The sequence below is a fragment of the Sminthopsis crassicaudata genome, chromosome 1 (assembly GCF_048593235.1).
Source record: "Sminthopsis crassicaudata isolate SCR6 chromosome 1, ASM4859323v1, whole genome shotgun sequence".
Taxonomy (NCBI): Eukaryota; Metazoa; Chordata; class Mammalia; order Dasyuromorphia; family Dasyuridae; genus Sminthopsis; species Sminthopsis crassicaudata.
The window spans coordinates 737,621,252-737,644,325 of record NC_133617.1 but is presented as its reverse complement, the minus strand read 5'-3'; the positions used below and the strand labels follow the sequence as shown (position 1 = coordinate 737,644,325).

The 23,074-nt window shown below is 49.6% G+C and overlaps 1 protein-coding gene across 1 annotated transcript in view; it reads right to left on the bottom strand.

Annotated features, from left to right (window-relative positions):
• The window catches only part of ACOX2 (acyl-CoA oxidase 2), a 49,957-nt gene that overhangs the window by 11,604 nt on the left and 15,279 nt on the right, over positions 1–23,074 (bottom strand). Inside the window, exons 6-13 of the mRNA XM_074284249.1 lie at positions 20,255–20,374; positions 19,695–19,810; positions 18,595–18,767; positions 14,585–14,747; positions 12,761–12,951; positions 10,830–11,000; positions 8,431–8,536; positions 1,488–1,705 (exon numbers count right to left, since the gene is read on the bottom strand). Of these exons, the coding sequence (XP_074140350.1) occupies positions 1,488–1,705; positions 8,431–8,536; positions 10,830–11,000; positions 12,761–12,951; positions 14,585–14,747; positions 18,595–18,767; positions 19,695–19,810; positions 20,255–20,374 (1,258 nt within the window). The remainder of the gene's footprint in view (positions 1–1,487; positions 1,706–8,430; positions 8,537–10,829; positions 11,001–12,760; positions 12,952–14,584; positions 14,748–18,594; positions 18,768–19,694; positions 19,811–20,254; positions 20,375–23,074) is intronic.

The following is a 23,074-nucleotide window of genomic DNA, read 5'->3' as shown; positions in this document are numbered from 1 at the left end:
GTTAGAGCCCCTCGGGACAGCCAAAGGTCACAGCCGGAACATGCAGAGCTGGCTCCTGAATGCTCCACCCCCCCTTCTGCCTTTGGTTTAGTTGGGTTCTAGATTTAAGGGTGAAAGGGACCTTGTCTTGGAGTCCAGCCCACTCGCTTTACAGAGAGGCTTGGAAAGATGAAGGGATTTGTCCAAGGGGTCACACAAATATGGCCATGGGATTTGTGTGTAAGTGAATTGGGCTCCAGAAAATGGAGCCCAAATGGGGTCTAATGCATATTACCCCCAAATCCATCCTGTTCCTGGCTCTAGATATGCCAGGGGCTCTCTGCTGCATATATACTGGCTCTGTCTCTGTGTCTGTGTGTCTGTCTTTGTTTCTCTTCCTCCCTCCCTCCTTCCCTGCCCTCTTCCCTCCCTCCTCCACTCTTTCTTTCTCTGTCTCTGTCTTTGTCTCTCTCTCTCTCTCCCTCCCTCCTTCACTCTTTCTTTCTCTCTGTCTCTTGTCTCTCTCCCTCCCTCCTCCACTCTTTCTTTCTCTGTCTCTCTCTGTCTCTGTCTTTGTCTCTCTCTCTCCCTCCCTCCTCCACTCTTTCTTTCTCTGTCTCTGTCTCTCTTTCTTTCTCTCTCTCTCTCTCTCTCTGTGTGTCTCTCTGTCTCTGTCTCTGTCTCTGTCTCTGTCTCTGTCTCTCTCTCTCTGTTTCTCTCTCTCTCTCTCTCTCTCTCTCTCTCTCTCTCTCTCTCTCTCACACACACACACACACACACACACACACACACACACACACAACTTCTTGAGAAATATTTTTCTTTTAGCACTGTCCTCCACCAGTTTCTGAGGCCGCCGTCTCCTTATTAGAGCTTGTTGACAGCAGATTCCCCATAGGCCCCTTTCCTTGTATTAGGGAATGAGAGAAGGCCTGACTTTGGGATTTCATCGGTATGGGGAAGTCTCCTAACGCAGGAGGGCAGCTACTTGGCAGCTTATAGTCTTAGCTGCCCGGACTATGAAAAGCTTAAGTGGTTTGCCCAGTCAGTGCCAGTTTGTGTGGTTTAGGGAGACGCCATCTTCCAGTTCTATGGTGTAAAACGTCTCTTTAAAGTGGTTAGAATAGGTTGGTTTTTCCCATCTCTCCCCCCAGGAATCCTGCTTGTTACCTTAATGAAATCTGTGTTTCTGGAAGCAGCCCTTTGTGCTATTTACCCATCTCCCCCCTCCTGCAGCTGACAAGAATACGCTCCTTTCTCTTTTCCCTCCCTTCAAATGTGACAAAACCCAAACACCATGAAAATACCCTCTTACTGATCCTGTTTGGGGGAATTAGTTGGTGCTGCTACCTATCAATGGGAGAACACGTGAAAATGCTTTGCAAACCACTAGTGGTGTCTGAATGCTGGCAATTGTTATTGGCAGTAATCATAATGAAGAAAAGGAATAGTAGTGCCATCCCACTGCCGCCTCTCACTCCACACCCCGGGGTGTCCCCCCCACTTACCGGATCAGAGAAAGGAGGCTGAAATAGGCCTCGGTCGCTAGGTCGGCTTGGGCCCCGGACATGTAACCATCGTGTAGGAAGTCACCCAGATTGGACAGAAGGCCGTGTAAGGCATAGAGATCACAGAGTCGCTTAATTACTTGGTAGATCTCGGGTTCATGTTCAAGTTTTCTTAGAGATTCCACGAAAGTTTTCACAGTAAAGTGGTAACAGTGAGCCTGAAAGAGATGCAACTGTGTGAGTGAACCTTTGCTTCTCAGTCCAAGTTGCCCTCTGGCCAACGCAGAGAACTGGGGGGAAATAAGCATTTTCTGTTCAGAGCTGCACTATGGTCAAAGCTGGAAGGAGGCTTTGAGGGCCGGCAGGGTTAGAAGCTGCCATCTCTGAACTTGTTTTTCAAAATACTTTGATAATTGTATTTCCCTAAGACTGCATTCCTTCCTAATCTTTAGCATTCTATTCTCTGCCTGTAAGAGTGTCATTCTCAGAAGCGGTCTGTAGGCTTCAGCTGCCCAAAGGCCTGTGGGAAAAACATGGTGAAAAAGCTCAAGAAACTCTGGGCCAACCCAGGAACTTTCTCTTCTAGGGCCACGATAAGTGGATCTGTGGCCTTTGTTTGGAGGCTTTGATCGAGGGCGAGCTCACTGTCCCCTGAATCAAGAGGGTCTTTTGGACAGTTCCATGATTGTCTTTTGGTTTCCTTGGTTTTTGTAAATATAAGGAACAAGCCATATTTTTGTAACTGCACTGGTGGTTCTAAATTCTCCCCTCTAGGACTGATCTGAATAAATTTAATCTGACTTCTCCATGATAATCTTTCCAATATTTAAAGCCAGTGATTCTGTCACCACTTATTATAGCCAAATTGTGGCTCCCTTTAACTGGTCCTCATGAGGCATGGTCTTTAGTCACCTCGCCATCCTGCTCATGGATACATTCCAGCTTTCCATGTCCTCTCTAAAATATGGTGCCCAGAACCAAACAAAACACTCCAGATGTGGCAGAATGGGATAATCTCAGGATCAAAGACTTTTAGTGTTAGAAGAGACTTCTGGGTCCATCCAGATGGCCAACTAGATGGCCAAACCATTCCAACGCAGCTGGCATCTGCCCGAAGGCCTCTGGAGAGAAGGGACCCATCCCTTTCCAAGGCTTTGGGGAGCTCTAATGATTAAGGAACTCAGACCTGAATGGACCTCTCTGAAGCTTCCAGTTATATCTCCTGGCTTTGTCCTCTTGGAACCAAGGAAAGCAAGAGTAACCCCTCTTCTGCCTGACAGGACTTCAAATATTTGAACACAAATATTGAACAGCTCAAACATCCTTAAATGGAACCTCAATGAACCCAAAGCCTTTTGCCACCTCGGTTGTCCTCTGTCTTATTAATCTCTCAATCTCTTGTTTCTGGAAACTCCTTCATACAGCCCCAAATCACATTATTTTATCAATGTCAACCCCCTCCCCCCATTTTGTTTGTTTTCAATCAATAAGCATCTGTTTTCTCTGCCGCTAATTCCCTTCACACCAAATGAACATCAACAACTACAAAAAGAAAAATAAATCTGATAGTAAATAGGCCCAGCTGAGCAATGCAAATTCCTGAACTGACTCTGTCCAAAGCCCAGATTTCCCATTCTTTATCTTGAACCCATCATCTCTGCTAGAGAGTGAGGGACGTGCTCTCTGGAGTCTTAGCTGCTCATGGTGTCGATTAGATTTCCTAAGTCTTTCAAAATTGTCTTTAAATGCTGGATTGTATAAAACTGTTCCTGGTCCTGCTTACTTTAGGAAGTCCATTCAAGTCCATTAGGCCATTCAGGTCTCCCCAGCTGGCTCTGAACCCCTCCCTTTTGGTATTTCTTTGAGCGCAGTAGTATTCCATTATCTACAAATACTGTAATTTGTTCAGCTATTTTCCGATTGACAGGAGCCCCACTAGTTTCTGGTTCTCTGCTACTACAAAATGGCTGCTCCAAGTATCTTTGTCTGTAGGGTCCCTTTTCTTTTTACTTTGAGCTCTTCAGGGTTTAAGCTTCAGGGATCAATTACTTTCTGAATGGCCAGGCAATTCAGAGCTCTATCATTAAAGTGCACTTTTTGGGGCATCTTTGCCTCTCTGATGAGCGGAAGGTGAAACCTTAGTTACTTAATTGATCAGTATCAATTTGAAGGGAGGCTATGAGTGTTCCTGTATGCTTAACCTTTTTTTCCCTCTGAGGCAATTGGGGTTAAGTGACTTGCCCAGGGTCACACAGCCAGGAAGTGTGAAGTGTCTAAGGCTGGATGAACTTAGGTCCTCCTGACATCAGGACTGATGCTCTATTCACTGCTCCACCTTGCTGCCCCTGCTTAACAATACCTTGGCTTCCCAAATTTGCAGAATTCACAAAAGTAACATGTTGGATGACAGATTCAGGATCCCCAAAGATCTCAAATCCTGGACCAAATCTAGTGATATTATACCTGATAGGAAGCCCTGTAAATCTTTATATCTGAGTTTAAAAAATGACTAGTACAAGATAAGGGAGAGTATAGCTTGAAGCCACTTGATAGGAGAAAGATCTGGGGGTCTTAGAGGATGGCAAGTTCAATAATACACATTAACAGTACTATATGGTACACACATACACACACACACACACACACACACACACACACACACACACACACACACCTCTCAACAGTCTTATCCATGGCCATGGTCTCAGTTTCATTTCTCTCTCAAATTCCAGGCCTATTTCAATAATCGCTTACGAGACATCTTTCCTGGGTGTCCCATCAGCAAATTCATCTCAGCATGTCCCAGATCATATTTTCCCCTCTTTCTGCTGACACCACCCATCCTTCCAGTCACCCAGGTCTGTGTTCTCAGAGGCTTCCCAGCTCGACTTAATTTCCTGCGTCCCGCAGACACCGGGCCTAGTCTTACTGGTTCCATCCCATGACCTTGGTCTCCAATCCCAGCCCCTTGGCGGTTTTCGTTCTCTTTCTCCTGACCCCATCCCTTCCCCACTCTTCCCCACAGCTGCCTCCATCATGTTTGTAAGCACCTGCTCATGAGTCTCTATGGCCCCTCTCTCCCTGAGGAGAAAATACAAACTTCTCAGCTCGTTATTTAAAGTCTTTCACAATCTGGTTCCAGACGGTGTTTCTAGCCCGTTTCTCACATCCCCACACTTGATATCCCAGCCAAGTTGCTGCTTCCCCACCTGCCATCCCATCTCCGGGCCTTTGTACACACAGTCTGTCTGCTGTAGCTGGCTCTCTCGCACCCCTGGCTTCCAGGCTGGGGGGTCAGGGGCCGCTTCCAGACGCCTCTGGGTGGGAGTGCTCTTGCCCCTCCACCATATTCCTTTTTTTTTTTTTTTTTTAAACACACTGGATCCCTCTAGTGGCATGGAAGCTCTTTGAGGGTAAGCTCTAGTTTGGATTCTGAGCCTTGGGAACTGTGCTTGGCACACAGGAGCCACTGATTGGCTTAGGGGCTGAATTGGATGCAGCTACCGCTTCCTTGGCTGCTTGGGAGTGTGCTGAGGCTTTTCCCACAGTCCTCTTGTGCTTTTCCAACCCATATTCCTTTTTGGGCCATTTCTTTGACTCAGCTGATTTGGGCTTTGCATGGGGCCCTCTGTTCCCTTCCTCTGCCTTGCTTCCAGATGCTTGGGTACCAGGCCAGCCAGGGCCGTCTCAGTTCTGGGACTTTGCTGGTCACATAACCCAGGTTTTCTTCTTGCCTTCCCCCGGAGAGGAGCTGAAATTTCTGTCAGGAGTCCAGGCCTGCAAAGTGCCATCTTGCACCACTGGCATTCCCATCGCTGGTAGTTTGCAGGCAGGGAAACTGAGTGAGTCACCTAGCAGGGATCTGAGCTGGGTGTTCCCAACCCCCCAGCCCTGTGGGCACCCGTGATGGGTGCCACACTGGCTGGCGCTGCCGCGGAGAGTAGAACCAAGTCATAGGAGCTGGGGTGGGAGCTGGGAGCCACGTTGGAAGCGTCTGGCCTCTCTGCTACAGATGGGGAAACTGAGTGTTAAAGGTGTGGAGCCCAGGCCTGCCCCGGACCCTGCCTGCCACCAGTATCAGGTGCAGGGAGTGGGGGGGGAGCAGCCCAGGTTGCTCTGGGAATGTTCCTTTAGCAGCACCGCCCCCTCAGCATTCTCCTGGGCCAGGAACCTCGGGCGATGTCGGCTTGGGCCCCTCAGGATGTGCCAAGAGGAGAAGTTTCCGTCCCGGGGGGACTTTCTCTGACTCTGGGACTTTTCAGTAATGTCCAGAACCACGCTCAGCAAAGCCTTTAGTTTATTCCCACCTCTGCGGGCTGAGCTTGAGGGCTCCTTGGGTGGGGGGTCCTGGAGGGAAGGGGCGGGGTGGCGGCTGGGGGGCCTCTGGGGCCACAAAGCAAAGCTGAGGAGGGACACTGATCAGCTGCTCGGGGAAAGGACCCACGGGGAAGCAGATCCTGGGGGTACCCGGGCCCTGGTGAAGAAGGCGGAAAATGGGGAGGGTCCTGCGGCTCCGGGGTGTGCCTCTCTTCCAAACGTCTGTCTCCTCTCTCTTTTCTCTCTCTCTGGACAGCTCTCTTCTGTCTCTTGTCTCTCTCCTCTCTGTCTCTGAATCTTTGAGTCTCTCTCCTCCCTTTCTCCTTCTCCCTTCTCTCCCTCTCTACCTCTGTGTCTGTCCTCTCTCTCTTCTCCATGTGCCTCTCTTCTCTCTCTCTGTATGTCTCCCTTCTATCTCTTCTCTCTGTATCTCTCCTCTGTTTCTCTTTTCTCTGTCTCTGTCTTGCTTCTCTCTATGCGTATTTTTCTGTCTCTTCCCTCTCTGTCCCTCTCTGAGCCTCTTTTCTTTCTGTTTCTCTTCTTTCAGTCTCTCTCCTCTTTGTCTCTCCATCTTTTGCCTTTCTCCTGTCTCTGTGTCTGTCTGTCTCCCCCTGTCTCTCTCCTTTTCTCTCTTTTCTGTCTCTTCTTTCTTGCTCCTCTACCTCTTTCTTTGTCTCTTTTCTCTTTGTGTCTCTCCTCTATGTCAGTCTCTCTTTTCTCTGTCCCTTTTCTCTCTCCTCTCTCTTAACTGTCTCTCCTGCCTCTTTTCTCTCTGTCTCTCCTCTATGTATCAGTCTCTCCTCTCGCTGTCTCTCTGTCTTTGTCTCTCTCTTTCCCTCCTTCAGCACTTGTGCTCTCCCTCAAGCCAGGTCCCCTGGGACAGCCATCTGTTCCTCAGAGGGGCCGAGCTTTTTTCTCCTGGGTCCATCAGTCCTGACCAGCAGACAGTAGCATTCTGACGGAGAGGTGGGAATGGTGCTGAGGCGCCACGAGGTGGCAGTGTCCACCCAGCGGGATCCCAGCCTGGGCTCCCAGGTAAGATGCTTGGGTCTTGTTCAGTCCTCCCCAGTCCCGCCAGCCTGGGTGTGATCCCCAGCTCCTCCTTCCGTCTCTCTCCCGGACGCCAAGCTCAGAGAACCCTCCTCTGTGTCTGCTGGCACGGTGCCCCCTGGTGTTTGGCCTACAGCAGCAGCTTACTGGGCAGGCTCCCCTGCTCAGGGCTCTCTCCATTCCAGACCACCCTCCAGTGAGCAGCCAGACGCTCCTCCTAAACACATCTGACCGGGTCACCTCCCGATTCAGTTGCCTCCAGGCCAGAATCAAACAGAAACCCCTGGGTTTGGCTTGTACAGTGCTCCAGTCTGGCCTCTTCCTGTCCCCTGGAATTCACCGACACCGGCCTCTCTGCTCTCAGCTCCGGGCATTTCCTGGCTGGCCTGGCTTCCCCCAAATCTCAGCTATAGCCCCATCTTCTGAAAGAAGCCCGTCCTGAGCCCTCAGAGAGCACCTCCAACTTGCCCTGGCCACATCTCCTCTGTGAGCTCCAAGAAAACGTGCACGGAGATATGACTGGGTTAGATTTATCTAGGTCTGACAGGGTCAGATTGAGGTTCTCCATTTTTATAGTTTTATTAATTCCTCCTTTAGCTCATTAATGACCATCTCTGGTCATCCTGATCTATGTCTGGCCATTGATCTTGAAGGTTCTGGAGGGGAAAATGAGGCAGCTGCCTTGCTGCAGCCCTCCCCCCACTGAAATCCAGATCATGTACATGTTATTGGATTCCCTCTCTGATGCCATGCATATCTTTGAAAACCAAGGACCAAGGACAACAATAAACTCCACAAAAGCAGGGAGTTGTTTTGGGACTTTATATTCCCAGTGCTTAGCACAGTGCCCCTGCATAGTAGGTGCTTGAGTGAGGGAGCAGCTTTCAGACATCAGCAAGAGGGGAACCAAAGTGGTCTGAAATTAAATGAAACACCAGCAGGATCCAGGAAGAGGGGGGGGGGGCGAGGAATCTGGACCTTGGAAGCGAGGACTTTAAACAGCCAGAACCCAAAAAAGCTTCGGTGTTGGGCAGTGGGGTCCCTGCAAAGTCATCTCGGGTTGGGGCCTACACGCTAATTAAAATATTGAAGCCTTGGCAGGACAGGGAGGAGGAAGTGACTGGCAGAAGTGAGGACCGTTTTCCCTCCCCTGAATGTAGCTGTAAGTGACATAGAAACAGAGACAGAGAGATAGATGGAGAGACTGAGAGAGACACAGATAGATAAGAGACACACAGAGAGACAGAGACAGAAAGACTGAGAAACAGAGCCAGAGCCAGAGAGACAGAGACAGAGAGTCCAAGAAAGAGACAGAGACAAAGAGATAGAGACCAAGACAGACAGAGGACAGAGAAACGGAAAGAGGAGAGAGAGACAGACAGACAGACAGAGGACAGATAGAAACAGTGAGAGGGAACTAGATGGACACAGACAAGAAAGAGAGAGACGGAGATAGAAGATGGAGACAAAAACAGGACAGAGAAAAATAGAGAGGAGACAGACAGAGCCCAGACAGCAGAGAGACAGCAGGACAGACCGGGCCAGAGAGGTGTCCATTAGCCAGTGAAGGACTTGCCTTGGCTGCCTGGAGGTGCAGGATGGCCGTCTGGTTCCATGCCACGTACTGGTCAGTCCCAGAGCTGGTCAGTTTGTGCAGTTTCTGAGCCGAGTTCCTTATAAGTCTGCAGAAGGCAAAAACAGAGAGCGTGGGTTAGCGTCCGTTCATCGGGGCTGTTTCTGTTGGCTCGGACGCATGTGGGCATCTGGCCTTGGCTGAGCCTGGGACCCGGTCCCTGGAACATTAAGCTCTAGCTCTCCTCCATGTCCAGCATCACCCTCGGCCTCCTCCTGTGTTCACCCGGGGCCTTCTCAGGAGCCAGGTTACCCCCCAGGGGCCTTGGGGAAGCACTTAGGACGCACCAAGTCCTGGGATTCCCCTTTCTCGTCCCTTTCCAGCTTCCTTCAGTTCTGAGCTAAAATCCCTCCTGCAGCTAGAAGCTTTCCTGGTCCTTCTGCCTCAGAGCGGTGGGGAGACCATCCTGGAAATGATGAGAGGCACTGACCAGAGGGAAGCAGCTGGGGGAGACGCTGCAAGGGAGGCCCACAAGAGACCCTGTTTTCTGTGTCCAGATTACAGAGCCAGAGCTTCTGTGCACAGGGGCACTTCTTAGAACTAGTTCCATGGAGCCAGTTTTCAAACCTGGCACCTGTCATCTCTTCATATGACCTGGGCGATGACCTTGCCCTAATGTGGGCAGACCACCCGGCTCGGGTCTGTGTCCGGTGCGCCCACGGTGCCTCCCTAACTCCGGGCAGCACCACGGCTTGTCCCTCTCTTCTCCTTACAAAGTGCCTGTGTTCTGTCCCACTTGCCACGGGTTCAGAGTTGTTTGAAGGCTGTCCCCTAGGAGATGGGAGCTTCCTGAAGGCAGGGCCTAGTGTTGCCTTCTCTTATGTCCACAGTGCCGGGCACGCAGTTGGCACTGGACCTGACTTGACTTATTGGAAGAAAATCAGTGTCATGAAAAAGGTCTTTCCAAGCCTGTCCTGTCTACCCTGACTACGGTCAGAAGGAAGCTAGACCTCCGCCAGTCACTCAGTGAACACGCCCACCTGACTGGCCCCCGGCCCCCGACTGACCCTGCTTGGGTCGGTCAAGACCGGCAGCTTCCAGAAATGATGGAGCCTTAGGGAGATGGTCGGCCAGCCAAGTGAGGGGCCCTCTGAAAACTCTCCCAGCAGGAGACAACTTGGGGCCTGGACCCTGTCCCCTCCCCCCCGGCCTCAGCCTCCTCTCCAGACTTCTGTCCACTGTCTAGGCCTGGGGCTCAGCACTGGCAGGGGCTCTGTCTCCTGCCTTCCTTTAGTTGTCTGTATGCCCTCCTCCTGACTGAGAGTCTCCCCCTCAGCTGGGCAAGGTCTGACCTTTGGGCTTGGTGTGCATGAGTGCCAACATGTGCCCACCGGGCCTCCGGCAGGGTGTGGCTGGCAACCTGATTATGCTTGCTTAGCAATTCACTCCCTACCCCCTTCCTTTTCTTCTCCATCTCTTTCTGTTTTTGTGTCTGTATCTGTCTTTCTTTGTCTCTCTCTCTCTCCATCTCTGTCTTTCTCTATGTCTTTCTCCATCTCTCTCTCTCCATCTGTCTCTGTCTCTCTCTCCATCTCTTGCTATATCTGTTCCTCTCTCCCATCTCTGTCTCTCTCCATTTCTCTCTTCCCCTTTCCTCCCTCCCTCTCTCTTTTCATGTCTCTCTCTTTCTCTCTGTCTTCCTTGCTCTTCTATCTCTCTCTGTCTCTGTATTTATCTCTCTCTGTTTCCATTTCTTTTTTCTTCCCTTCCTCCCTCTTTTTTTCATGGCTCTCTCTCTCTCTGTCTTCCTTGCCCTTCTGTCTCTGTTTGTATTTCTCTCTGTGTCTCTGTCTCTGTCTCTGTCTCCATTTCTCTCTCTCTTCCCCTTTCCCCTCCCCCTCTCTCTTCCTGTCTTTCTCTCTCTTTCTCTCTCTCTCTGTCTTCCTTGCCCTTCTGTCTGTGTTTGTATTTCTCTCTCTGCATGTCTCTCTCTGTCTCTGTCTCTCTCCATTTCTCTCTCTCTTCCCCTCCCCCTCCCTCTCTCTTTTCCTGTCTTTCTCTCTCTCTGTCTTCCTTGCCCTTCTGTCTGTGTTTGTATTTCTCTCTGTGTCTCTATCTCTGTCTCTCTCTCCATTTCTCTCTCTCTTCCCTTCCCCCTTCTCTCTCTCTTTTCTTGTTTCTCCCTCTCTCTGTCTTCCTTCTGTCTCTGTCTCTCTTTCTCTCCCCTTTTCCTGTCTGTGCTCCATTTCTCTCCCTCCCCCTTCTCTCTTTATGGATGTCCGTCTCCAGATTGGTCCAACACAAAGGGACATTCGGTGATTTTGAGGGGAAGAGTTTGCCCGCTACAAGGAGAAGGAAAGGACACCTGCCCCTTCCGTGAGGTGCACGGCTATCTCACTGACCTGGCTGCTACGTGTGCAAAGGCTTCTGTGTAGAGGGCCGGGCTGAGGAAGTCTGCCATCTTCTGCGCTGGACACTTGTGGGTCCCAGCTGAAGCGAGATACTGGATGGACCGAGGCAGGGTCGAAGCGCCTTGGGAAGACTGAATCTGTAGGAAGCTCTTTAGCAGGAACCTGAAGGAAATGCCAGGAGAGTAGGTGTTCTGGGCCTCGTTAGCCACTCAACAACCACCTGGCTCCGTCTGGAAGCGGCCCTTTGGCGGGATCTCTCAGGATCCTCCAGAAATACAAGTGGAGGCCAAGAGCCAAAGGGAGAGCCTTGGATCTTTTCCCAGTTTCCCACCTGATGTGGGCAGAGTTGCCGCGGCTCGTCCCCCACTGTTACATACAGTGTGAGTGAGCCTCTCTACACCCTGAGCCGCCATTCTGCTCGGCTTTATTTGGTTGGGAATAGGCTCTCTCCGCTGAGCGGGAGTCTGCCCCTGTGGCTTCTTTTCATTGTTCTGAGGTCTGGCTAGCCTGTCAAGCAGATAAGCCCTTTAAATACTGGAAGACTGCACCAGTGACCTTAGAGCTTTTATCTTCCAGCTTAAAACCCTCTGTCTGGCTCAGTTTCATCATCAGAAAAATGGGGAAATGATTCTACCCCCCAGGGCTGATGTGAGGATTAAATGAGATACATTCACAAATGTTGCTCTGAGAATATGACAGGGTTTCAAGTTGACTCAGCCATCCTGCTGGGCCTTTTCTGTCTCATTTTGTCAGTGTTTTTCCTACAATGTTGTGCCCTGAACTGAGCGCAATATTCCAGATGGGCTCCGACTTGAGCAAAGCCCACCTTTGTCGGATTCTGTCCTGGGTTTCATAAATGTAGCCCATATATTTTAACATGTTTAACATATATTGGATTACTTGCCATCTAGGGGAGAGAGGGGAACATTTGGAACGAAAGTTTTGCAAGGGTCAGTGCTAAAAAATTACCCACTGACCCCAGGCAAGTCACTTAAACCCAATTGCCTCCGCAAAAAAACAAACAGACAAACAAACAAACCAAAAACGGAGAAAAATTACCCTTGCATATGTTTTAAAAATAAAAAGCTTCAATAACCCCCCCTACAAAAATAAATGTAGCCTAAGCCCACCCAGATGGGATCTTCTGGCTGTTGAGACTATTCAATCACCCAGATCTCTTTTACTTGGATAACTAGGCTTCCATCACCTTGTAGTAGGGAAGAGCAAAATTGCATTTGTAAAAATGTCTAAAATTGGGATCAAGTCTAATCAGTGTGAATTTGTGAGTTCAAATTGCACATACTCTGGAGGTAAAGGGGGAAATCGAGGCTGCCCAAGACTCTCCAGTTACTACTGCTGAGCTCTGTGATGCTGAGCCTGTCCCCAGGCCCCCGGTGATGGCTACAGAGGGGACACAACATGGCGCCCATGCTGCTGCAGCCCGGCTAGCGTCAGAACGATGACTATAGAAGAGCTTTGTGTCAGACTCTCTGTCTGCCCCTCTATCTATCATCTATCAGCAGTCTGGTGCCCTGGAAAAATCTGGATTCAAGTACAGCCTCTGGACTGGGCTGTCTAGATGGGGGACTGGGCAAGGTGCTTCCTCTCCCTGCTCCTTTTTCCAAATGAGATAAGATGGCTAAGACTTCTTCCAACTCTAACTCACTGAACTCCCTGTAACTTCAGAAAGTCACTGATTCATCCTCTTTAATGTCTATTTTTCTGTGTGTATTTTTTCCTAAAATGAAAGGATTGAAATAGGTTTTCTCCAAGGCCGCTTCGAACTCTGATTCTACAGAGTTGCAGTTGCTTTTATCCCCTGGGGGTGGGCTCCCTTTAAGGCAGGGCTCCACTTTGGGCCACTCCTGGGAAGGTGTCCAGCTCCCCCAAGGAATGGGCCTGTGACCAGCTTTCGAACATACCTGGCTGTCTGCAGGTACAGCACTGTGTTTTCTCCTTCGTAGGTACAGGAGGCCATTATTTTTGTGACCAGGGAGGGCAGTCCACTCAGTAGGGAATAGCCATGCCCACCACAGGCCCTCCGACAGAGCTCGACTCCCAGGATGCAGTGGTCTGACATCATGGCCTTCATCCCTGCACTGAGTGAGTGAAGCTGTGAAGATAGACAGGACTTAGGAGTGGATGGGGTGGATGAGGATGGATGAGTGCATTAGGAGAAAGAATGAGAATGAGGGAAAACTCTTAAACGCAACTCTTCTGTCCAAACATTGCTTCTACTGGAGATGCAGAATATAGTCAGTCTTAATAATTATGGCAAAAACCCAAAGTGTGCATATCTAGCATGAACAGGAGCAACCCTGTGTCAGATGAAACTCATTATAATCAGGCATTTTGGCAAAGACATGAATGATGAGGGATCCCTAAGCAAGCCATTTGGGGAAAGGGGTTCACCAGGTGGCAGTGGCCATCCCTGAGTCACTGGGCATCATATTATGGGGTTCCAAAGGATGCTGGACTTAGTTTAAGACTCTGGGGATTCCTCAGACACCTGGGAGTACAGGTCTGTCTCAGTGTCCTGGCAGGCGGTCAGGTCCAAGTCTTATCAATACCACCTCTGCAGTGGTTCTAAGTTTCACCCCTTCTTTCCATCGAGAGGCTGGCAATTTGGGTTCAGGCTGTTACTGCCTCTTGTTTGGACTGTGGTGACAGCCTGAGTCATCTCCTTGCCTGTGGTCTCTTGTCTCCAGTCCATCTTCCACTCTCTACCAGAGCTATATTCCTAATGCTAGGTCCTCCTGTTGCTCCTCTGGTCTAAAAGCTGCAGAGAGACCTTATTGCCTCTAGAGCAAAATACGACCTTCTCTATAGGGCATTTAAAACCCTTCACAGGGGAGCACTGTAGCTGTTTCCCTGAGGTCAAATGTGTTGTAAATGGCAGAATTGGGATTTGAACTCAAGTTAGTTAAAACATGTAGCAGCCAGATATGGTGGTCCACACCTGCAATCTGTTTCTAGGGGAGACTGAGGCTGTGGCTGTATTTTGTACCCCAAGAAGTAACCTTTGGGCAAGAAAAGTTGAATTTAAGTTTTCCCCTATACTCATTCTCTCTTTCATTGAACTTCCATGCCCTGTAGTATGCAGGCACGTAATATGTACTTAACTGCTTGTTGAATGAATGAATGACTGGAGCTTGGCCACCTTGCCAAGGCAACAGGTGATATCTGATTCAGAGATCTGATCCCCATTGCCCTTCGCAGAGGAGCACCAGGTTCAAATCCTGCTTCTGATGCTTCTTACTAATGTCCTTTTACTTCCTGAGTCCTTTCGTCTTCTAGACCTAAGATCCTGTGTAATCTGTCCCTTCCTGGTTTTGGTGTCCTTGGAGCCCTAAGATCTTGTGTGATCTGTCCCTTCCTGGTTTTGGCCCTTGGAGCCCTGGCCATCTCAGTTCTTCTCCACCCAAAGATGACCACTCTGCCCTTTGTCCACACTGCCTCCCAGCAGCTCTGACTAGGGGCCCTTTTGTTCTAAAGCTGTGAGCTCCTTGAGCAAAAGCAGGGATAGTATTTTGTTTTCCTTTGTGACCTTAGTGAAAGAAAGAGACAGAGGGAGACCCAGAGAACAGGGGATGATGGAAGGGAGCTCAGCACCCTTTCTGGGAGGCATGGAGACCCTGGGGCCGGGCTGTAATGATTCCTGGGAGATGCAAACCCAGGGGGAATTTTCTGTGGGGAACGAGGGAAAGGCTGGCAGGAGTATTCCCAGTGTCGGCCTCCCCACTCACCTCCGGGAGGTTGGTGATATTTCCATTAATTATCTCCTGGAAGGATTTCTTGTAGAATTCAATGAGGCTTTCTTCTATGAAATGGAAGGCATAGGCTGTGGCCAGCTGGGGAAACAGCTTCTGTTGCTGAGTCTGATAGTCCAGGATTTTTGCCTCTGGCTCACTGAGGGGATGGAGGGAGAAGGGGAATGAGATGAGAGGTTACAGAACAGCTTAGGAAGTGGGGAGGCTCAATGGTTGCTCCCCAAGGGGCCAGGCTTAGAAAGCCCCACATGGGATAAAGAAATCTTGCTCTATCTCCATAACAGAAATCCATCTTTGTGGGGGCTTGGGTAATCTGAGTGCTCCAGGGCGGAACTGAGGACTTGGGCTCATCTGAGCCATTTCCTGTCTTTGAAGATGGAGATCCAGGATCACTCAGGTCACAAGTGAGAGGCAGACCCAGGATTGCAAATCTGGGTCTCTGGACTCCCAGTGAAGTGGTTTTTTCCTATGCTATATTTGGCTCATTAAGACCAACTAAAAGAATCCCTAATATGTTCTGTAACCTCAAGTCAGTAGCTGGAGCTCCCTGGGCCTTCATTTTTCTACCTCTAAAATGGAACTCACTCTGTTCCTGTTGCCACATCTTCCGCTATCACCTATGAAGCGTTTCATGTGAATTTTGCCTTTCTTTGGACCCCAGATGATGAAGCATGAAATCAATAGGGAGAAAATGAGGCTGAACTGATAGAATAATGGTTGTGACATCCAGAAGGGGCCCTGGGCTTCCTGTAGCTCGAGTCCCTTAGATAAACAGGCTGAGACCCAGATTTGACTGACCAGTCAGTGGCCTGGCAGAAATTAGAATCCCCTTCACAACATGGCCCCTTCCTATTCTACTTGGGGCTGTACTCATACAGATACCAGATCCCCTTGGCCTAGTGTGTCTCAGAGGCCCCAGATCTCTCCAGGGGCAGGGATTACAGGTTTGAGCCAGCACCTCTGGCTGCAACCCGCCTCCCTGCATCAGTGACCCGGCCTCAAACCTTAGTTCCACCATTTACAATGTGTTTGACCTCGGGCAGCCACTGGGAACTATCAGCCTAGATATTCTCTCGTGGCTCCACTAGTTTTATTCAGCCTCTTTGTTATCAGTCAAAGGTGCATCTTTCCCAAGGATTTGAGGAAGGTGGTTTCTCATTGGTGAGCATTTAGTGTCTTCCACTCTAGAAATCTGAAGCATTTGGTAAAAAGTATTATTATTTCTTCTATATGGATCACAGATCAGAGGGTCAGAGTGGAGAGAGAGCTTGGAGGACGTCCTATTGTACAGAGAAGAGGTACGGAGAGGTTTTAGAGGTCAAGGTCAAGGTCACAAAGCCATCAGTAGCAGAACGAGGCTCTGAACCAAAGCCAGGGTGCTTGCTGAAGTGTTAGCATTTGTCCCAGAAAGATTGGGATTCAATCTGACTCCTTAAGTTCACAATTTGCTCACAACCAATGAATACATGGGATGGCCAACTGAGAGGGACCTCAGAAGACATCCTGTGGAAGCCTTCTATGGATGTGGGGGCCGAGGAGAATCCCATCAGGCCCAAAGTCACCAGAGTTTAGGTGACTAAATGATAAGCAGAAGGTCAGGGGGAGGACTGACTTCCAAGGCATCTGTCTTAAGGGCTGCTGCTTTCCCCCTGAACTCTCCCTGATGGGAGAGTTTTTAGATCAAACACTCGCCTCCATGGTGAAACTCATGTATCAGGGCCCAGATGAGATGCTGTTACTACACTGATTTTGGAAATGTTCTTTAGGGACAGACATACAGTCTTGGTAAGAAAGGGTAAAATATGTATTAATTCCCCTTTTACAAGGAAAACAATTCCCCACATCACTGGACTGAATATGGGCTGGCTAAGGCCGATCTTTTCCCTACCTCGTTGAAATCTGGCTCTAGAACATGGATGTGTTCTATAGTCCGTGTCACACGGCCTACGTACAATGGACAGCGTTTTTCCTTTTATGGAAGTTTCCTTTTAGGGTGTCACCTGTTCTCAGACTAATGGAATCAAGTACAGAGAAGAAAGAGGAGAGAATGAACAAGGGAGGATGGGTTTTGGGAGCCCTCAGTCCCCATGGGCTCCAGCTACCTCCTCCCAGGTCTCTCAACGATCTCCTGAACTTGGACTGTTCTTCCTGGGATCACGAAAGTTCAGGGTCCAAATCTCCTCCCTTGTGGCTCAAATCTGTTTGCCTTTTTAATTTGTCCTGCTGTTCAATCAATCAATCAGTCCATCAGTAAGCACTTATTAAGTGACTACTGTATGTTAGGCACTTTGTTGAGTGATGAGAATGAACTCCCTGCCCTCCAGGAGCTGTCTGTTAGCACCTAAACTCCTGAGGAAAGCAAATTATCATCACAAATACTAAATGTCTGTTGATTGAAGGAGCTCCTTGGGTACCTCTAGATTTTCTGATCGATTCCCATTTGCCTAAGTTTTGCATCACTCACTCGTGCTTCCTCTTGGTCTATCTGGCTCAGGAACCTGTCTGCCCAGCTTATGAGCCAATGCTAACTCCTAGTCCCACCCTTCTCTGTAGTCCATGACATCCCGCCTCTACCCTGGCTCCTCCAAGTTAACCTAGGACTTCTGAGAGCCAGCCCCTTCTCCCAGCTTTTCTCAGCTTCCTCCCCTACTACCTAAAACCTAAAACCAGAGCAGCCGTTCAGAGAAAAGAACTGATCAGAGGAAGAAGTAGCTGGCTTGCCTAGCAAAAATGGCGAGCCCCACTAGGCTCTCGGAAGCCTTTTGTTGCACCCAGATTTGGGGGCCATGCTTCTCCCTTCCTGCCAGTTGGTACAGCAGGGGGAGCGTGGCAGTGGGCGGCAGATCAATTAGGAGGAGAAATGGGCATTAAACTCATAAGAGGGCACCGTTGTCTTCCTCCCTCGCCCTCCCATCCTGGACCATGTTCTTTGGATAAAACCCAGCCCGGGGATGCTTAGGCTCTTACACCCAATCTCACAGGTAGTAAGGTAGCTATTGCATCACAGAACTGCTCAACATCCCCTCCATTAGCCGTGGGAGAAGCTTCTTTCTCAGGGTGGGACCGGCCACTAAATGTCCACGGGGGCTGGAAAGGTGGAAAGCTTACACTGAACCTCAGGACATTATCATCAGCATCCTCCCCTCTGTCCCGCAGCTTTGGGCAAGACAGGATTTTCTCTCTCCCTTCTTCTGCCCCCACACTTTTGGGCATACGTCAGGAAGCTTCCATGGACCAGAGAAAAAAGATGAATCGGCTTTGCTCAGGGAATGAAGTCGGGCTTAGGGGTGCCCTTGGGACACGGAGATGGGTGGGTGGGAAGCCCCCAAGACTCAATTCTTCCTGCAACCAGCTAGACCTATTTCCTCTCTCTCCAGCCCCCTAAATTCATGGCGTTAGGGTTGGGGAGCATAGCTCTAGTCCATCTGGTTCATAAACCTGCTTAATTCTTGCAAGCTCTTGACAAGGTGCCTGACACACAGTAGGGACTTAATAAATATATAAAAATAATAAATTAAAAGGCAGCTTAGTGGCTGCCTGATAGGGCATGCTGAAATGGAAGGTGAGAGCAAGTGGGGGTGACAGAGAGAAATCAAGAACGAAGCTCTAGATAATGCTTTCCTCGCCTCTGACCCCATCCTAGAAGAGCTCGGCTCTCCAGAATTCAGAGGAAGGGGACAGGAGCTCTCTATTTCCTCCAGAGATTCACAAAATGGCCCAGCTTAGCCTGATTCTGACACGGTGTAACTATGGAGAAACACTTGTTGGTGAGGACTGAGTTCCAATCCTTCGTTGGCTTTTTTTGCCCTTTGGGAACTGAGCACTCACTTTCTCCCGTGGTCTCTTCAGTTTTCTGGATTGTAAAATGGCCAGGACAGCCTCTGTGATTTTATGACCAGCCTGTTACAGCCAGCTCTGGGAGGCAGGAGAGGGGAAGACACAGGCCAGGGCTGGAGAGGGGACGCACAGGAACGCCACCTCCGTACCTGGGCTTGATCTTGGACTGGTGCCGGACCACGGAGTAGCGCGTGGCGATGACGCACGCCTTCGTCAGGATGGGGATGAACTCGCCGGCCAGCAGCTGGACCCGAACCACGATCATGGTGAGGTAATTGCTTTGGGGGGTGCCCTGCTTCTTGTAGGTCCCATCCGGTAAAACCTGGGGGCCAGACGGAGAGAACGAGTGACCGAGGGCCCCGAGTGCTTGGGAGCTGGCCCTGCCGATTGCAAGAGAGGGGACGGAGGTGGAAGGCCTGTCGTCGGCACCCCACAGAATCTGGGGGTTCGAGAGCCATAAGAAAAGACCAGAGCAAACAATCCCCTTTTGCCTTTTCTCGAGGGTGACAGCTTGAGAACTGGAAAGACTTAAGAGAAGAAATAGTCTAATGGGTTCATTTTACATATGGGGAAACTGAGGCTCAGGGATGTCCAGTGCCTTGGCAAAAGTCACACAGGTGGTGTGGAGCAGAGCCAGAATTGGAATGCAGAACCTCTCTGTTTCCCGTCCTCGGGGAGTCTGTATTCTCCTGGGGAGATGAATATGAAGCTGAAGCTTATTTTTTAAAACAGGCAAAGCCATCTGCGTTCGTCTGTTTGCTTCCTTCATTCCTGGGGAGTGACATGACCTTACCCAAACCATGAAAGAAATCCAACAAGCATTTATAATGCACCTACTGTGTGCCAGCACAGTGTGAGATATCAGAGACACAAAGCCAAGTCAAGAAATACTTATTAAGCGCCTATTATGTAAAGTTCCCGATCCCTCCAAAGCATCACCTGATTTTGGAAATCAACAGGGATGGAAGTTTGATCCCGCTAAAGATATTCCCCAGAATGCATCATTCCTAGTAGAGTGCACATTTTCTGAAGGCAGGAACCTTTTCATTTTTCATTTTGTATCCCCAGCATTTAGATCGGTGCTTAGCATACAGTAGGGGCCTAATAAATACTGACCGGACGAATGAGTTTTCTTCAAGTCTCAGACTTGAAAGTTTCTCTCCCTGAGACTATAATCTGTCTGCTCCAAGTCAGTACTGAAAGATAAAGATCGGGGGCACTCTGACCTTTAGCATTTACGACCCTTTACCTGGGAGAAACGGTTCAGCATGTTTTCCCTGGGAATCCGTACGTGGTCTAACTGGAGGAAGCCATTGTCAGTCTGGTGGAAGTTCATTTTGGGCCCAATGTCCCCTACGGTTATTCCTGAAAAAAAGCAAGAGATGACAGATGAAATACAGAGAGACAGAGACAGAGAGATAGAAAGAGACAGAGAGACAGAGATAGAAAGACAGAGACAGACAGAGACAGAGAGAAAGAGATAGGACAGAGACAGAGATAGAAAGACAGACAGACAGAGACAGAGAGATAGAAAGAGACAGAGAGACAGAGATAGAAAGACAGACAGACAGAGACAGAGACACAAAGTTAGAAGGCTAGAGACAGAGACAGAGAGACAAAAAGCTTGAGGTTTCTGTTGGATCCCCACTTTCCCCCCATCCCATCTCCTCTCTCCCACTTGAGGAAGACAGGATGGCAGCTCGGTCATTGGGTGACGGCTGAGGTCATTGCCTCTGGCGGCAGCGAGCTGGCTCCCACAGCCCAAACCCCCAAATGGAGGGGGCAGCAGCTCAGGCCGTCGGACATTACCTGGCAGGGGGGAGTGGTCGTGAAGGCTGCGGATGGGCACGAGGAAGCCGTGCATGCCGTGGCACTTTCCCAAGGTGTAGAGCTGCGCCAGGATCAGGGCGTGGGTCGATGTTCTGCCCACTGTGGAACAGAGGAAGAATGAGTTCCAGACTCCCGCTTGGGCCTGGACAAGAAGCGGGGACGTTTGTGTGGGGGCTCCGGGGTTGCTCGGCGGAAGGAGAGCTTGTCCAGGAATTAGGGAGAGGTTTGGCGAAGGGGCAATCGGAAGAGACTGACTGGACCCGAAGGAAGAGGTTCTTTACCTCCAGGGAAACAGAGATGGAACCAGGCTAGGACGATCCTACACAGGCGCATTATGAGTGCTTCTGGGTGTCTGTGCCCCCTGTGTCACACCGCCTCGGTCACCTGACTCCTCCATGAAAGAAGGAGGCTGAATGAGACAGCCACTTAGTCGCCAGGCATAAAGTGCCTACTATGGACCAGGCCTTGGGCCTCGAGGAATACAAAGAAAAGCCAAAGACACTTCCTGCCCTCAAGGAGCTTGCAGTCTAAGGGGGAGACAACGTGGAAACAATCTGTGCCAGGAACAGATGGGGGAGTCTCTGAGGGAAAGGCACAGCAATTGGGGGGGACCTTCCGGGCTTAAGGTGGGACCCAAAGGAAGCCAGGAGGCGGGGGGGGGGGAGATGCAGCAGCGGTGAAAATGTCACCTGAGAGGACCAGCCTGGAGACCAAGACCGATGGGCTGAGGAGCATGTGGAGGGAGTCAGGGGGAGAAGACTGAAAAGCGAGAAAGGTGGATTTGAAGCTTCCAGCGCCCTCTGGGGGGACCTCAAATGTGGGGGGAGACGATAAGTGAGCCCCGAATTTTAGGAAGATCAGTTGGGTGGCTGAATGGAGGATGGGCTGGAGGGGGGAGGCACTTGAAGCTGATAGACATTACGGGGGTAGAGGCTACGGTGGAGAGAGCACTGGCCTGGAGTCCAGAGCACCAGATATCTGACACGAGTTGTGAGACTTTGAGCAAGCCCTTAAGCCTGGGGGAAGGGGAGACACACACACACACACACAAAGAGACACAGAGAGATGGGGGAGGCAGGGAAGGAGGAAAGAGAGAGAAAGACAGAACGAGAGACAGAGGGAGACAGAAAGAGAGAGACACAGACACGGAGATGGGCAGAGAGAGAGACAGAGAGAGACAGAGAAAGAGGCAAAGACAGAAACAGGGACAGAAAGACAGAGACAGACAGACAGATAGAGACAGACAAAAAACATGGAGTGAGGGTAGGGAGGGAGGAGAGAGAGCAGAGATGGTAATAGAGATAGAGTCAGAGACCCACCCACACAGAGAAAGAGAGACAGAGAGAGATAGGGGGAAAGACAGAGGGAGAGAGTGAAAAAAGAGACAGAGAGAGAGAGACAGAATCAGAGACAGAGATCATCAGTTATTTTGAAAAGAGCAGTTTCAGTTGAGTGAAGTCAGAAGCCAGACTACAAAGAGTTAAGAGAAAGAAGAAGGAAAGGGAAATGGGGGCACCCAGCTATAAATCTATTATCTTATGATCGTTACTATATTTAAAATTCAGATTTTCCATCTTCTTCTAGTGAAATATGCATGAGTAGATGCTATTACCATACTCATTCTTTGACTTTAAACCAAAATATAATGGGAAATGATTGAAGGCTTTTAAAAAGGCTGGTAATACACGTTTAAAAAGTGCACCCAAGCAATTTTCCAGGAGGAGGAAGAGCTGCCATTGGCCTGGGGTTCATCTCCATCTCTTACTTTCTCCAAACCATCATCCGCAAAGCTACCATAGTTATTTTCTTAAGGAAAAGTCAGAATACACCACTCATCTACTCAAGAATCTTCAATAGCTCCCTATTATCATAAAATGCAAATTTGAAGCTTGGTGTTTAAAGCTCTTCTTAATCTGAATTTACATGATTTTTCTTCCAGACATTTCATATTTCTTCCCTTCATGAAGTGTACTTACAAAGTTTGCAGCCCAATCTTGGGTCATGATTTCCCTCTGCCATACATTTGTCCAGTTGTGTCACACACCTTTGCTCCTGTGAGTATTTAGCTCCCTTTAAGGAATAGCTCAGGAACACTAAGAGTATGGTGTGAAGAAAAAAGCACTGGATTTGGAAATCATGTGACTTAGGTCCCTTTCCTTCTCCCCGCAAAAGAGACCCTATTCCATCTTTGCCTCCTCCATGAAACAGCCCCCTTGCTCATTCCCACTCTCTCATTTTCAGCCTCTCCCTGTTTAATGATCGCTTCCCCACTGTCTACAAACATACCCCCATCTCCAAAACGCATCCTCCCTACTTTATGCTTCCACCTCTGCCATTATCCTGTATCCCTTCTGCCCTCTGTGGCCAAACTCTTTGAAAAGAGCTTCCTCCATTGTCTCTCCTCTCGTTCTCTTTTTGCCCCCCCCCAAATCTGGTTTCTGATCTCAGCACCCCCCTAAAACTGATGATCCTCAAGACTTCCTATCCAGCATTAGCTTCTCTGCTAACCTCCAGGCTCATATCTTTGTCTTTCAGACATCTTGAAAATCAGTAAACATCTTACATTTATTATATCTAAACTTGAACTCATCTTTCTCCCTGAACGCTCCTCACTCCTTGCTTTCCCATCACTATTGAGGTACCAATGTCCTCCCTGGGCCAACAATCTAGTTTTATCCCTGACTCCTATCTCTCATCTGTCTCTCCCCTGCCCCCTTCATCGGATCTGGTTCCAAGACCTTTGCATCATGGCTTGAAAATGGCCTCTTTCTCCTCTGCCCCCACCACTCTGGTCCAGGC